Below are 12,820 nucleotides of genomic sequence, written 5' to 3' on the forward strand. Positions count from 1 at the left end.
CACAGGCGGGATAGGACCCAGTACACACCGGGACTCAGGAACAATACAGGCAGAGGGTTACAGGCAAGCACAGCTAGAGTGCAGACAAGGCTGAGCAGGGAGGACAGGGCTCTGTTCACACGGAACAGACAGGAAGGGAAAGACAGAGCCAGATACTCACACAGTACTTGCAGAGACAACAAGCAGGAGTTAGGTACGAGTTCAGACTCTGCAGAAAAAGGAAGGGAACGGACATAGAGGCAAAAACAGGTAAAGGACAGGAGAGAGTTCAGACTGGAACTGAGTGAACGGAGGAGACCGACACTGCAGAGGGATACAGGAGCGGGTCTGGGAATACGGCCCCCAGAGAGGCGGAACGAACAGGCAAGGAGCGTGTTCAGACAGGACAGACCAGACACAGGAGCGGGTCTAGGAAATCGGCCACTAGAAGGCGAGAGGAACAGGCTAGGAGCGTGTTCAGACAGGACAGACAAGAGAGCACAGAAAGGACTCAGTTCAGACACGGGAGCTGATACCGCAAAGCAGGAGACATACAGGACTCAGTTCAGACACGGGAGCTGATACCGCAAAGCAGGAGACATACAGGACTCAGTTCAGACACGGGAGCTGATACCGCAAAGCAGGAGACATACAGGACTCAGTTCAGACACGGGAGCTGATACCGCAAAGCAGGAGACATACAGGACACAGTTCAGACACGGGAGCTGATACCGCAAAGCAGGAGACATACAGGACTCAGTTCAGACACGGGAACTGATACAAAAGGCAGGAGACAAGAGACGGGACCTGGCACCTTCAGAGTGCAAGCACACACTGAAGGAAACACTATGCTCAGGCAGGGATAGAAGGGAGCTGCTGAGCTATATACCAAGTGACAGACAGCAATAGGCTGAGGACGCACAAGGGGTGTGACCCACAGCAGGTACAAAAGGCAGGAAGTGATCGGGCGCCGCCCTTAAGCAGCAGAAACAGACACAAACAGACAGCATGGAGGGAAGCCAGAGAGACATTCTGGACAGGAGATCAAGTGCGCCCTCTTGCACAGTGGGAGATGGACCACCATGCAAGGACGCCGCCAGGTATGTTACATGAATTTATAAGCTTTTGATACGTTTTTAACTCTTGTTGACAAATACATCAAGTTTATGCAAAGACTCAACATTTACAGAGTTGACCCTTATTTTTCAAGACTTCTACAGTTTGCCCTGACATGCTGGATATCGGCTTCTAGGCAATTACTGTGTTTTTGCTTGTACATCCACTTTTTGATGATTGACCACAGGTTCTCAATAGGAATGAGATCTGGAGAGTTTCCTGGCCATGGACTCAAAATTTCAATGCTTTGTTCACCAATCCACTTAATTGTCACTTTTGCCTTTTGACATGGAACTCCATCATACTGAAAAAAGCATTGCTCATCATCAAATTTCTAATGGATCGTTTGGAGGATGTTTAGATACCATTACTTATTTTTGGCAGTTTTTTAAGGCAAAATAGTGAGTGAGCCCACTCTCTTAGATGAAAGGCTACCCCATACATGAATGGTCTTTGGATGCTCTACTGTTGACAATAATTTTCAAACAGTCTGAAGGGGGCTTCATCATAGTAGATAACTTTATCCCAGTCCTGTGCAGTACAGTCCATGTACGTCTTACAGAATGTCAGTCCGTCCTTATTGTTTTTCTTGGAGAGAAGTGACTTCTTTGCTGCTCTTCTCGACACCAGATCAGCCTCCAAAAGCCTTTACCTCACTGTACATCCAGATGCACTGACACCTACCTGCCTGTTGCCATTCCTGAGAAAGCTCTGTACTGGTTTTAAAGCGAACCTGTCATGAGGATTTTGCTAAGTAAACTACAGGCATTGTCTGGTTGGCACTCTTACACTGATTAAAATGATTCCTGGGCTGAAGAAATCCGACTTGTGGTTCTTGTTTAATCTGTGTTTGCAGTTTTGAGTTAATGAGATGCTCGTGCACCGGGGCGGGCCTGTGGGCAGGGTCTTTTTTTGGTGCTCTGTCTAGATGGATAGAGCATATATCAACCTAATGAATATCTAACTATTTAGCTACCAATCAATATACCTGTCAAACTCTTCATTATCTTGTATCAGCTTATTTAGCTGATTTCTAATCTCTATCTTCACTAACTACCTTCACCATGCTATTTAGTGTCTGATGAATCCTATACAAAATATCCCTATGTATATATACATACACTATCTTACCCCATTCCTATCTAACTAAGTAGCCAGCCAGAAAATTAATATTCATGATATATTTTAATACATTGGTGGCACAGTGGGGTTGAACTCATTATTTATCAGTGCGTATACCAAATCTCCTGTGTGCACTGCATTGCTATGTTCAGCGGCTTCAATTTCCTCCTCTTGTGCGCACTTCCGCACTTGTCCTCAGAACACATTGGGCGGCGCATGTGCAGATTGAAAGCATCGCTTCCCATTAAATGCTACTGCGCATGTGCCACCGCCATTTTTTTGGAGCCAAATTTTTTTTGACGACCACAATATTAAATGCGCAGGCACAGTATTTAAAATAGGAGGCAGGTCACTGAAGGTTCAGTGACTTGTCAATTCACCCCAGAATGATGACGATGAGGCCCAAGCACCAAAAAAGATCCGCCCACAGGCCCGACCCGAAGCACAAGCATTTCTTTAACTTAAAACTGCAAACACAGATTAAACAACAACCACAAGTCGGATTTCTTCAACCCAGGCATCATTTTAATCAGTGTAACAGCACCAACCTGACACTGTCTGTAGTTTACTTAGCAAAATCCTGATGACAGGTTTGCTTTAAGCCAATCCCATAGTTGAATCTCCTTAAGGACTCGTTCCTGGCACTTGAACCTTTTTGAACTTTCTTGAAGCCTTCTTCACAACAATTGAACCTCTCTTTTTGAAGTTGTTAATGATCTGATAATTGTTTGATTGAGAGACAATCTTAGAAGCAGCCATTTCCTTGCCTGTAAAACCATTCTGATGCAAATCATGTATGTGTTACCTTGGAAGTAAAAAATGGTTAACAGCAGAAAAGAACAATTTCAAGAACCAGCCCCCCTTTAAAGCAACCAGTCTGTCTATCACAGAGTGATATCAGAAGCCTTGTCCTTGTTAATATTTTCTACTGAGCTAACTAGAAGGTAACTGAGATGATGCGAGCAGAAAATTTTGCAAAGTGACTGAAAATCAGTTTTTAATAGAGTTTTGGAGATTGTTAATCTTCTTGGCAAAGAATGACTTTGCAATTTTTTTCAATTCATCTGATCAATCTAGAGTTAATGCAAATTACTGTTATAAAAGTTGACGAAGCAACCTTTGTAAAAACCAAAATTTGTGTCAGTCTCAAAATCTTTGGACACGACTGTGAAATGTATGTATGAGTGTGTGTTTGTTTATATTGTGTATATTTCTATTGTATTTGGGAAAGGGTTATAATTTGGTATTTTGCTTCAGGAGGTTTCCTGGCGGATGATATGGTTTCTTTGTAGTTGTCCTATAGACTCCAAGTATGCTATATTCATAACTGCAAGATGTGGTCTACTAGAGAATCTCTTTATAACAATTGACTGTTGTCTCAGGAAGCCAGCAATTGTTGTTCTATAGAAAATGGAGTGGCTTCTAAGAAAGGTTGTCTTTTCACACAACCTTAAGGCCAAGGCATAGGTGATGCTTGAATATCTCAATAAAAGAGTTACTTACCCATTGAAGCCCCTGTTACCACCTCTTAGTTCCTGCTGTCTACATCAACACCACCGCTAAAGGCAGTGATTAGCTGCAGCTGTCACCGGTGAACAAAAGAAACATGGGGAGCAGTGGAAAAGTGGTGCAAGAAAGGCAGGGGCATAAATGAGTAGGTATTTTGTTACCTCAAAGCAATAACTATTTGTGGAGCGATTATTGGTGAAACGGATAATCCCTTATACCAACTAAATCAGCTGTAATCCGTCAAGCATTCAGTCCTGGCCACATATGCAGCATTGGACTAGCATATGAATTGACTAAGTTTCTGTTGCCCACAGGTCAGCTACAGTTGTGCTCAAAAGTTTACATACTCCGGCAAAATTTTTCCTTTCTTGGCCTTGTTTCAGAGAATATGAATGATAACAAAAAAACTTTTTTTCCACTCATGGTTATTGGTTGGGTGAAGCCATTTATAGTCAAACTACTGTGTTTTCTCTTTTTAAATCCTAATGACAACCAAAAACATCCAAATGACCCTGATCAAAAGTTGACTTACCCTGGTGGTTTTGGCCTGATAACATGCACAGAATTTGACACACATGGGTTTGAATGGCTACTAAAGGTAACATCCTCACATGTGACCTGTTTGCTTGTAATCAGTGTGTGTGCATAAAAGCTGAGTGAGTTTCTGGGATCCAGACAGACTCTTGCATCTTTCATCCAGCCACTGACGTTTCTGGATTGTAAGTCATGGGGAAAGCAAAAGAATTGTCAACGGATCTTCGGGAAAAGGTAGTTGAATTGTATAACACAGGAAAGGGATACAGATAAATATCCAAGGAATTGATAATGCCAGTCAGCAGCGTTCAGACTGTGATTAACAAATGGAAAATCTGGGGCTCTGTAAAAAACAAACCACGGTTAGGTAGACCAACAAATATTTCGGATACAACTGCCAGGAAAATTGTTCGACATGCAAAGAAAAACCCACAAATAACATCAGCTGAAATTCAGGACTCTTGAAAACTAACGGTGTGGGTGTTTCAACATGGCTCATAAGGAGGCTCTTGAAGAAAAATAGGCTGCATGGTCGAGTCGCCAGAAGAAAGCCATTACTGCGCAAATGCCACAAAGTATCTCACCTACAATACGCCAAACAGCACAGAGACAAGCCTCAAAACTTCTGGAACAAGGTAATTTGGAGTGATGAGACCAAAATAAAACTTTTTGGCCACAACCATAAACGTTACATTTGGAGAGAGGTCAACAAGGCCTATGATGAAAGGAACACCATTCCTACAGTAAAGCATGGAGTTGGATCGCTGATGTTTTGGGGATGTGTGAGCTACAAAGGCACAGGAAACTTTGTAAAAGTTGAAGGAAAGATGAATGTAGCACGTTATCAGCAAATACTGGAGGCAAATGTGCACTCATTAGCCCGGAAGCTGCGCATGGGACGTACTTGGACGTTCCAACATGACAACGATCCAAAAACACAAGGCCAAGTCAACCTGTCATTGGCTACAGCAGAACAAAGTGAAGGTTCTGGAGTGGCCATCTCAGTCTCCTATCCTCAATATCATTAAGCCACTCTGGGGAGATCTCAAGCTCGCAGTTCATGCTAGACAGCCCAGGAATTTACAGGAACTGGAGGCTTTTTGCCAAGAATAATGGGCTGCTTTACCATCTGAGAAATTAAAGAACCTCATCCACAACTACCACAAAAGACTTCAAGCTGTCATTGATGTTAGAGGGGGCAATACACTGTATTAAGAAATGGGGTATGTAAACTTTTGAGCACAACTGTATATGCTCACCCCTCATTTGTATGTTTTAAAAACAATTATATTAATCTTATACTGAAAGAGCTCACTATTAAAATGATGCATTTCTATTATTTTTGTTTTTCATTTCTTTCCATTGTACAGGGAAGGACATGGTAAGATCACAGTTTTTGCTGTCAAAATGGCATTGGCGACACTGTGTGGGGGGAAAATTATGGACAAATTGAGATGTAAGTCTATGCTTTACATTCTTCATTTATTATGTGTTTAAGACACTTTTTATTGCATGTTTGAAAAGGATGAGGTGGGCAAACAGGAATGGTGCATGGCTTCATTCATAAGGATGTGACTTAAAGGGGTCCCGTGAACAAAACAGGAGTAAAACATTTTTTAGAAACGGTCAGGGAAATGTTTTATCCCACAAAAAGAATAATTTATGATCCCATGCTGTCCTGGCTGTATACTTTTTTGCGTCTTCTCCTACCCAGTAGATGTATGATCAGACCTTATTCCTGTACGGTCAGACACAGCCATTACACAGTACACAGCAGGGGCACATTTATAAGATTATCTCAGCACAGGAACATTTTATTTAAACACATCCAATTGTGGAAGTTATTATAACAAGATCTATTGAAAAACCCCTTTAAAATGCGACACTGTTTCACCAAATTTCTGGAGAACATGATGTACGGCCAGACCATTGTGTTCCAGCTATATGGACATGTGACCATTGCAACCTATCACAGGTGCCGCAGTGTTGCATTTTACACCGCTGCAGCTACTGATTGACTGATAGTCACATACCTTTTATGCTGAATGTGGAAGCATGGAGACAAGAGAGAAGAGCCATGAACAAGAGTTGTAATGGATCGGTAAGGTGAATATTAATTAGCATGTTGAGATAAAGCTATTTTTTTGGGCGGGGGAGTGGTGGGGGTTATGGGAGGGGTTAATTTGAGGGTGGACAGTCCTTTTAAAGAAGGTGTGATTTGACAACTATGGGCCTAAGAACTAACAAGCAGGTTTTTGCTACCTGCCTGTTGTGCCCGGCACAGATCTCTGCCGACAAGTGGCAGTCACAGACATGTTAGCTGAGCAGTAGCTTTTCTTCCGCTCTGCTCTGTTGATTGGGCATGACTGTTGATTGACAACCGACTCCCTGGTGCCTTATCGGTCCCATCAACGGAGCAGCCCGGAAGAGGAAGAGCTACTGTGTTGACATCAAGCAGCAGAATCACCAGCAAAAAAAAAAATCAAATACTCCCGGATAAGCCCTTTAATAGTACTTCTCTACTCTCTGTTATCTTGCATGTAAGTAACTAAGAATAAATCTTAATTACCAGTGGGCTAAATTTGCTTACCTGTGAGTGAATTGCTAAAAACACATATGAGTATTGGAGAGTTTCAGCAAGATGTTGTTGACACTTTATTTTCCTTTTTAATCTGTTTTTTTTTCTTTTTACAGACATTTTCTCACTGATCTCTGATTCAGGTGGTGTCATGGTTTACCAGAAGTATGACCAGTTTTTGAAGGAAGTGCTGAAACTGCCAACCGCTGTGTTTGAAGGACCTTCATTTGGTTACACAGAGCAATCTGCAAGGTCTTGTTTCTCACAGCAGGTATGAAGAATGCAGCATGATGATTATGTGGTGCTTTATAACATAATGGGTCTGATTCATCAAGACTGGCAATTTTCTTGCGGGTCTTGATGAGGGGCCATGGAGGAGTCGGACGCTCTTGATTCAATACGAGGCACACGACTCTTGATGAATTAGGAGCGTCTGACAAGTGACATGCATCAGGCCAGAAATCTTACACTAGTCCCTGACTGGAGTAATATTTCTGCCGTAAGGAACGCCACAGCTCTTCATGGATTAGATCAGCTGTTGCGTCACGTTCTTGTTGCACCCCGTCCCACCTAGCTTCGACCATTTTGGCAAAGCTGGGAGAAACTGGCGTGAAAATGGCAAAAGTTGCAAAGTTTAGGCACAACTCTGAGTTGCACCAAAATTTTGTGGCTTTTCAAAGCTTTTACACCACTTTTTTTGGCATAAAAGCTTTGATGAATCGGGCCCATTGGCTTCTATTTATAATAGATGCTATGATGGATCCAAACTGGCACTAACTGGGCATTCTGGTATGTTTTAATGGCAAGAACAGCGCTGTAAACTTTGCAGTCAAAGATACGGAATTGCAGACTAAACCCCTAAAGGAGGCTATAAACATCAGTGTGAACAAAGTCTAATAATAAATAAAAAGATCCAAAGTTTTTAGTGACTCTGTGTTATAGATGTAATTACATGTTAAACGTACACGTGGTTTCGACTACAGAAATTGCCAATTTGGTTAGCCTTAAAGAGGTTGACCTATGAACAACCCCCTTTAAAATAATGCTGTTTTTAGCCAGAAGCAAATATTTATATGGAAAGCCAACGAGATCTGCACATTCTAGATCTACTGAAGGGAGAATATTTTCATCAGAACAGTTATATCCTCTGTTTAATCATTTATTAAAGTTTATCAAAGTAGTTAGTCATGTACAAAACTGTTTGTGCACAGAACATATCATGCCTGTGTGTGGCTCATTTTTGAATAAAATATTTTATCATTACGTTTTTTTTCCCTGTTTCCTCCTGCTGGGATCCGTTACTGGTTTTGGCAAAAAAGTATGGAATGGAACATGGACCTCAGATACAGGCATGTAAAGAAGCCCCTAAGCTGGCCACTTCATAATGACAAGTGATGGTTTTTTTTTTTGGAAATACACTGTTTATAGCACCAATTTACAAAGAAAATCACCTAATGACATAAAAAATGTTTGCCCAAAAATGTTACTTTGAACAAGCGTAGTGTATTCTACGTTTTGATGTTAGAAGGAATGTCATAAAAATGACCTATTGCTTAAAACAGGTTTTTATGCTTTTTTTTTGTTGTTTTGTTTTTTTTCAATTTTCCAGATCACGATCTATATTAAAATTTCACACTGGCCACTAAACCTAATATTAGACTGATTGATCTTGTTCTTTTCAGCAGCCACATGTACATAAGAGGCAATAGACTGGCTCTAACCCTATTAACTTTCATTCAAGTATTTTCTGAGCAAACTGTGATCTGGGCAAATGTCACTGAAAAGAGTGTGAGGAGGTGATTTGTGACATCACCTATTTTAAATGGGGGGATCCTATGTTATAGATGGGTCACCTTTTATCTTAACCCTGCCTGTGATAAAATATATTCTAAAAAAGAAAAAACAAAGATACCAGTACACAAAGGGTATTAACCCGACAAAAACAAAATAGAACGTGTATGTAAGCTGCTAACCTGATGGCATTGTGCTAAGTGCACGACAACCCAGAGGGCATATCAATCATGTAGCAGGATGCTACATCCAGGGGTCCCACCGGATTCTGGATGGTATGTCATGATACATGTACAACAAAATTACCTCCTTAATCGGCCCTGCTTCCCCAAAGACAGTGACGTGCTACAACGTAGAACTTCTTTGCAAAAAAAGTTCTTCATCGTTGCACCTTATTGCATGTGCATGTCTTCGATCTAGGAAAGCAGCGCTGATTAAGGAGGTTGTTTTCTTTTGCATGTGTCTTATGATAATAAGACTGCTGAAATGTCATCTGTACAATACAAGAAGTGTGAGTATATAGTATTAGGTAGTCTGTGTGAAAGCTGCAACATTTTGTCTTTTTTTTGTTTTGTAAATAGTACAGTTGTTCAAAAATATTCACAGGACCATGGTCCAGAGGCCATGACTGTAGTCTGTGGCCGACCCGACCAGAGTCTTGCGAATCTCATACCTGCTGGCAGGGCCGGCTCCAGGTTTTTCTGGGGCCCGGGCGAAAGATTCTCAGTGGCCCCTTTAACACATACACGATTCATGATGCACAGATACCGCAGAGAAATATATATATATAATATAGTACAATGCAAAGATTTCACTTCTTACATTACATGAGTGATATCTATTGTAAATTCCACAATAGCTCAGAAACCGGTGAATCGCTCCACACAGAATACTGGCCCCCATATAAGGCTCCATACGGAATACTGGCCCCCATATAAGGCTCCATACGGAATACTGGCCCCCATATAAGGCTCCATACGGAATACTGGCCCCCATATAAGGCTCCATACCGAATACTGGCCCCCATATAAGGCTCCATACGGAATACTGGCCCCCATATAAGGCTCCATACGGAATACTGGCCCCCATATAACGCTTCATACGGTTTACTGGCCCCCATATAAGGCTCCATACGGAATACTGGCCCCCATATAAGGCTCCATACGGAATACTGGCCCCCATATAACGCTTCATACGGAATACTGGCCCCCATATAAGGCCCCATACGGAATACTGGCCCCCATATAAGGCCCCATAAGGAATACTGGCCCCCATATAAGGCCCCATACGGAATACTGGCCCCCATATAAGGCCCCATACGGAATACTGGCCCCCATATAAGGCTCCATACGGAATACTGGCCCCCATATAAGGCTCCATACGGAATACTGGCCCCCATATAAGGCCCCATACGGAATACTGGCCCCCATATAAGGCCCCATACGGAATACTGGCCCCCATATAAGGCCCCATAAGGAATACTGGCCCCCATATAAGGCCCCATACGGAATACTGGCCCCCATATAAGGCCCCATACGGAATACTGGCCACCATATAAGGCTCCATGCGGAATACTGGCCCCCATATAAGGCTCCATGCGGAATACTGGCCCCCATATAAGGCTCCATACGGAATACTGCCCCCCATATAAGGCTCCATACGGAATACTGCCCCCCATATAAGGCTCCATACAGAATACTGGCCCCCATATAACGCTCCATACAGGATACTGGTCCCCTTATAAAACTCCATACAGGATACTGGTCCCCTTATAACACTCCATACAGGATACCGGTCCCCTTATAACGCTGCATGCAGGCTGTTACCCCCCACATAATGCCCCATACAGGCTGTCCCCCCCTTATAATGCTCCATGCAGGCTGTTACCCCCCACATAATGCCCCATACAGCCCCCCCCCCTTTTAATGCTCCATGCAGGCTGTTACCCCCCACATAATGCCCCATACAGGCTGCCCCCCCTCCTTATAATGCTCCATGCAGGCTGCCCCCCCCCCCTTATAATGCCCCATGCAGGCTGTTCCCCACCTTATAATGCCCCATGCAGGATGCCCCCCCTCTTTATAATGCCCCATGCAGGATGCCCCCCCCCTTCTCTACTGCCTCATGCCTCCATACATTAAAAAAAAAAATCAAATACTCACCTCCCTTCTCCTCACCTGCTGCTTGCTGCCTGCTGCTCGGGTCCGAACTCCAGCGTTGTCGGCGTCTTCCCGCTCAGCGCTCCCTGTGACGGCTCAGGGGAGGGCGCGGTGTAAAGACATCACCGCACCCTCTGACCTGACACGTCACAGGAAGCGCAGAGCAGGAAGACAGCTGATCTGCGGAGGCACGGGGAGAGGTAAGTATCCTGCTGCCGGGGCCCTGAGCAAGCGGCGGAGAAAGGCGGCGCTGACACCGCTCTCCTCCGCCCATAGCCCAGCGGGGTGCGCGACCGCCAGTGGGCCCCTCTGCCTGCTCAGGGCCCCGGCATTTGCCCGGGTGCGCCGGGTGCTGACGCCGGCCCTGCCTGCTGGCTTCACAGACACCTCTTCTAATTAGTAGGCCTGACGCAACGTCATCATTGTGGCACAATGCATGTGTGACATTGCACTGGTCCAGTCTTCACAACTTACCAATGTAGCTGCTGGAATGGGGTCCTGAAAATCTTTTCACTCAACTCTATTAGGTAGTGAAAATGAAAATTGAAAAAAAAATGCTAAAAATGTTAACACATTTAACCTAAAAGCCATATTTAAGGAGTTGATCATTTTTTTTCATGATCCGGTCCATTTAAGTTGTATTTCTTCTGCCTTTGTTCTTCATTATTTTTGAAACTCATGTAAAGACTAAAGGGTTAGATGGGTTGTCTGGTCTAAAATGACAAGTCTGCAGTCAATCTGTGTGTCTGCAGACTTGTGAATCCTCATATAGCACTCACTATGCACTGTGAGGATTCTCCGGTGTCAGCGCTGGCATACTTCTGGCCAGTTTCTGACTAGACTGCTTCCGGTGTGCCCAGTACGTGACTGCCGTTCCTGGTGCTGACACCAGAGAATCCTCATAACGCGCTATGTTAAGATTCACATGTCTGCAGTCACATAGAGTGACAGCAGACTTGTCATTTTAGACCGGACAGCCCCTTTAAGTTTGCATTACTTGTATCTAGTGTTCATGTAGACAGTCATGTGGCCATTCTTAACTGGTTGCAGTAGGGTTTTTCCCTCATGTAGTTAACCATTTAGGCACAATTATGAAAATAGCATACTTAAGGCACAGATCCGCAAGAGGGGAGAGGGAAATAAAAATTGTTACATTGTATATTGTACACCAATAACAAGACATAATGTAAATACCATTCATCGCAATTAGTCTTACTCATTAATATTTAATCTATATGTATATGCTAATAGTGATTTTTCTCATCTTTGTTTTTAATCCAAACAGAAAAAAGTTAGCTTAAATTTATTTTTGGACACACTTATGTCTGACCCACCACCTCAGTGTCTTGTCTGGTTACCTCTTCTACATCGACTGGCGAATGTAGAAAATGGTAAGTACAGTCTGCAATAAAGCTTTGTACTATGTAGACATTCTATGTTTTTCTTAGGATAGAGTATCCATATCAGATCTATGAGTATCTAACTCCCAACACCGAAACCGATTAGTGGGGGTCTGGCTCCGGCACTCACACCGATCAGTAGACTGAAGGTTGAGTGATATGTCACCATTATTGTTTACCAGACATAACTGTATACTTTTTCCCTCGGCTGTACCTGGTATTACAGTTCAGTCTCACTCACTAATGGGACTGATCCACACAGAGCTGCAGGACGAGGCACAGATCCTACAATGGAAAGTGGATGGCGCTGTATACGATAAACCATGAAAGGGACACAAATGTCACAAGTCAGACTTCCACTGATTGGGAATAGCTCGTTCTAAGGATAAGGTGTGTGTGTATGTATGTGTGTGTGTGTGTGTGTGTATATATGTATATATATATATATATATATATATATATATATATATATATATATATATATATATATATATATATATATATATATATATATATACATACAGTACAGATCAAAAATTTGGACACACCTCATTTAAAGATTTTTCTGTATTTTCTTGACTATGAAAATTGTACATTCACACTGAAGGCATCAAAACTAAGAATTAACACAT

At 42.8% G+C, this 12,820-nt stretch overlaps 1 protein-coding gene across 36 annotated transcripts in view; it reads left to right on the forward strand.

Moving 5' to 3' along the window:
• Positions 1-12,820, forward strand: part of DTNA (dystrobrevin alpha) — a 303,097-nt gene that overhangs the window by 206,854 nt on the left and 83,423 nt on the right. For 26 of the 36 annotated variants that reach the window (XM_073679246.1, XM_073679234.1, XM_073679228.1 and 23 more), the window contains 4 exons: positions 5,631-5,716; positions 6,955-7,109; positions 8,158-8,187; positions 12,074-12,179. In XM_073679246.1, coding sequence (XP_073535347.1) covers positions 5,631-5,716; positions 6,955-7,109; positions 8,158-8,187; positions 12,074-12,179 — 377 coding nt within the window. The remainder of the gene's footprint in view (positions 1-5,630; positions 5,717-6,954; positions 7,110-8,157; positions 8,188-12,073; positions 12,180-12,820) is intronic. The other 10 variants (XM_073679240.1, XM_073679261.1, XM_073679263.1 and 7 more) reach the window with 1 other exon arrangement.

This window comes from Phyllobates terribilis, unplaced genomic scaffold (genome assembly GCF_046119375.1).
Source record: "Phyllobates terribilis strain yellow unplaced genomic scaffold, ASM4611937v1 Scaffold_4__5_contigs__length_816908805, whole genome shotgun sequence".
Classification (NCBI taxonomy): domain Eukaryota; kingdom Metazoa; phylum Chordata; class Amphibia; order Anura; family Dendrobatidae; genus Phyllobates; species Phyllobates terribilis.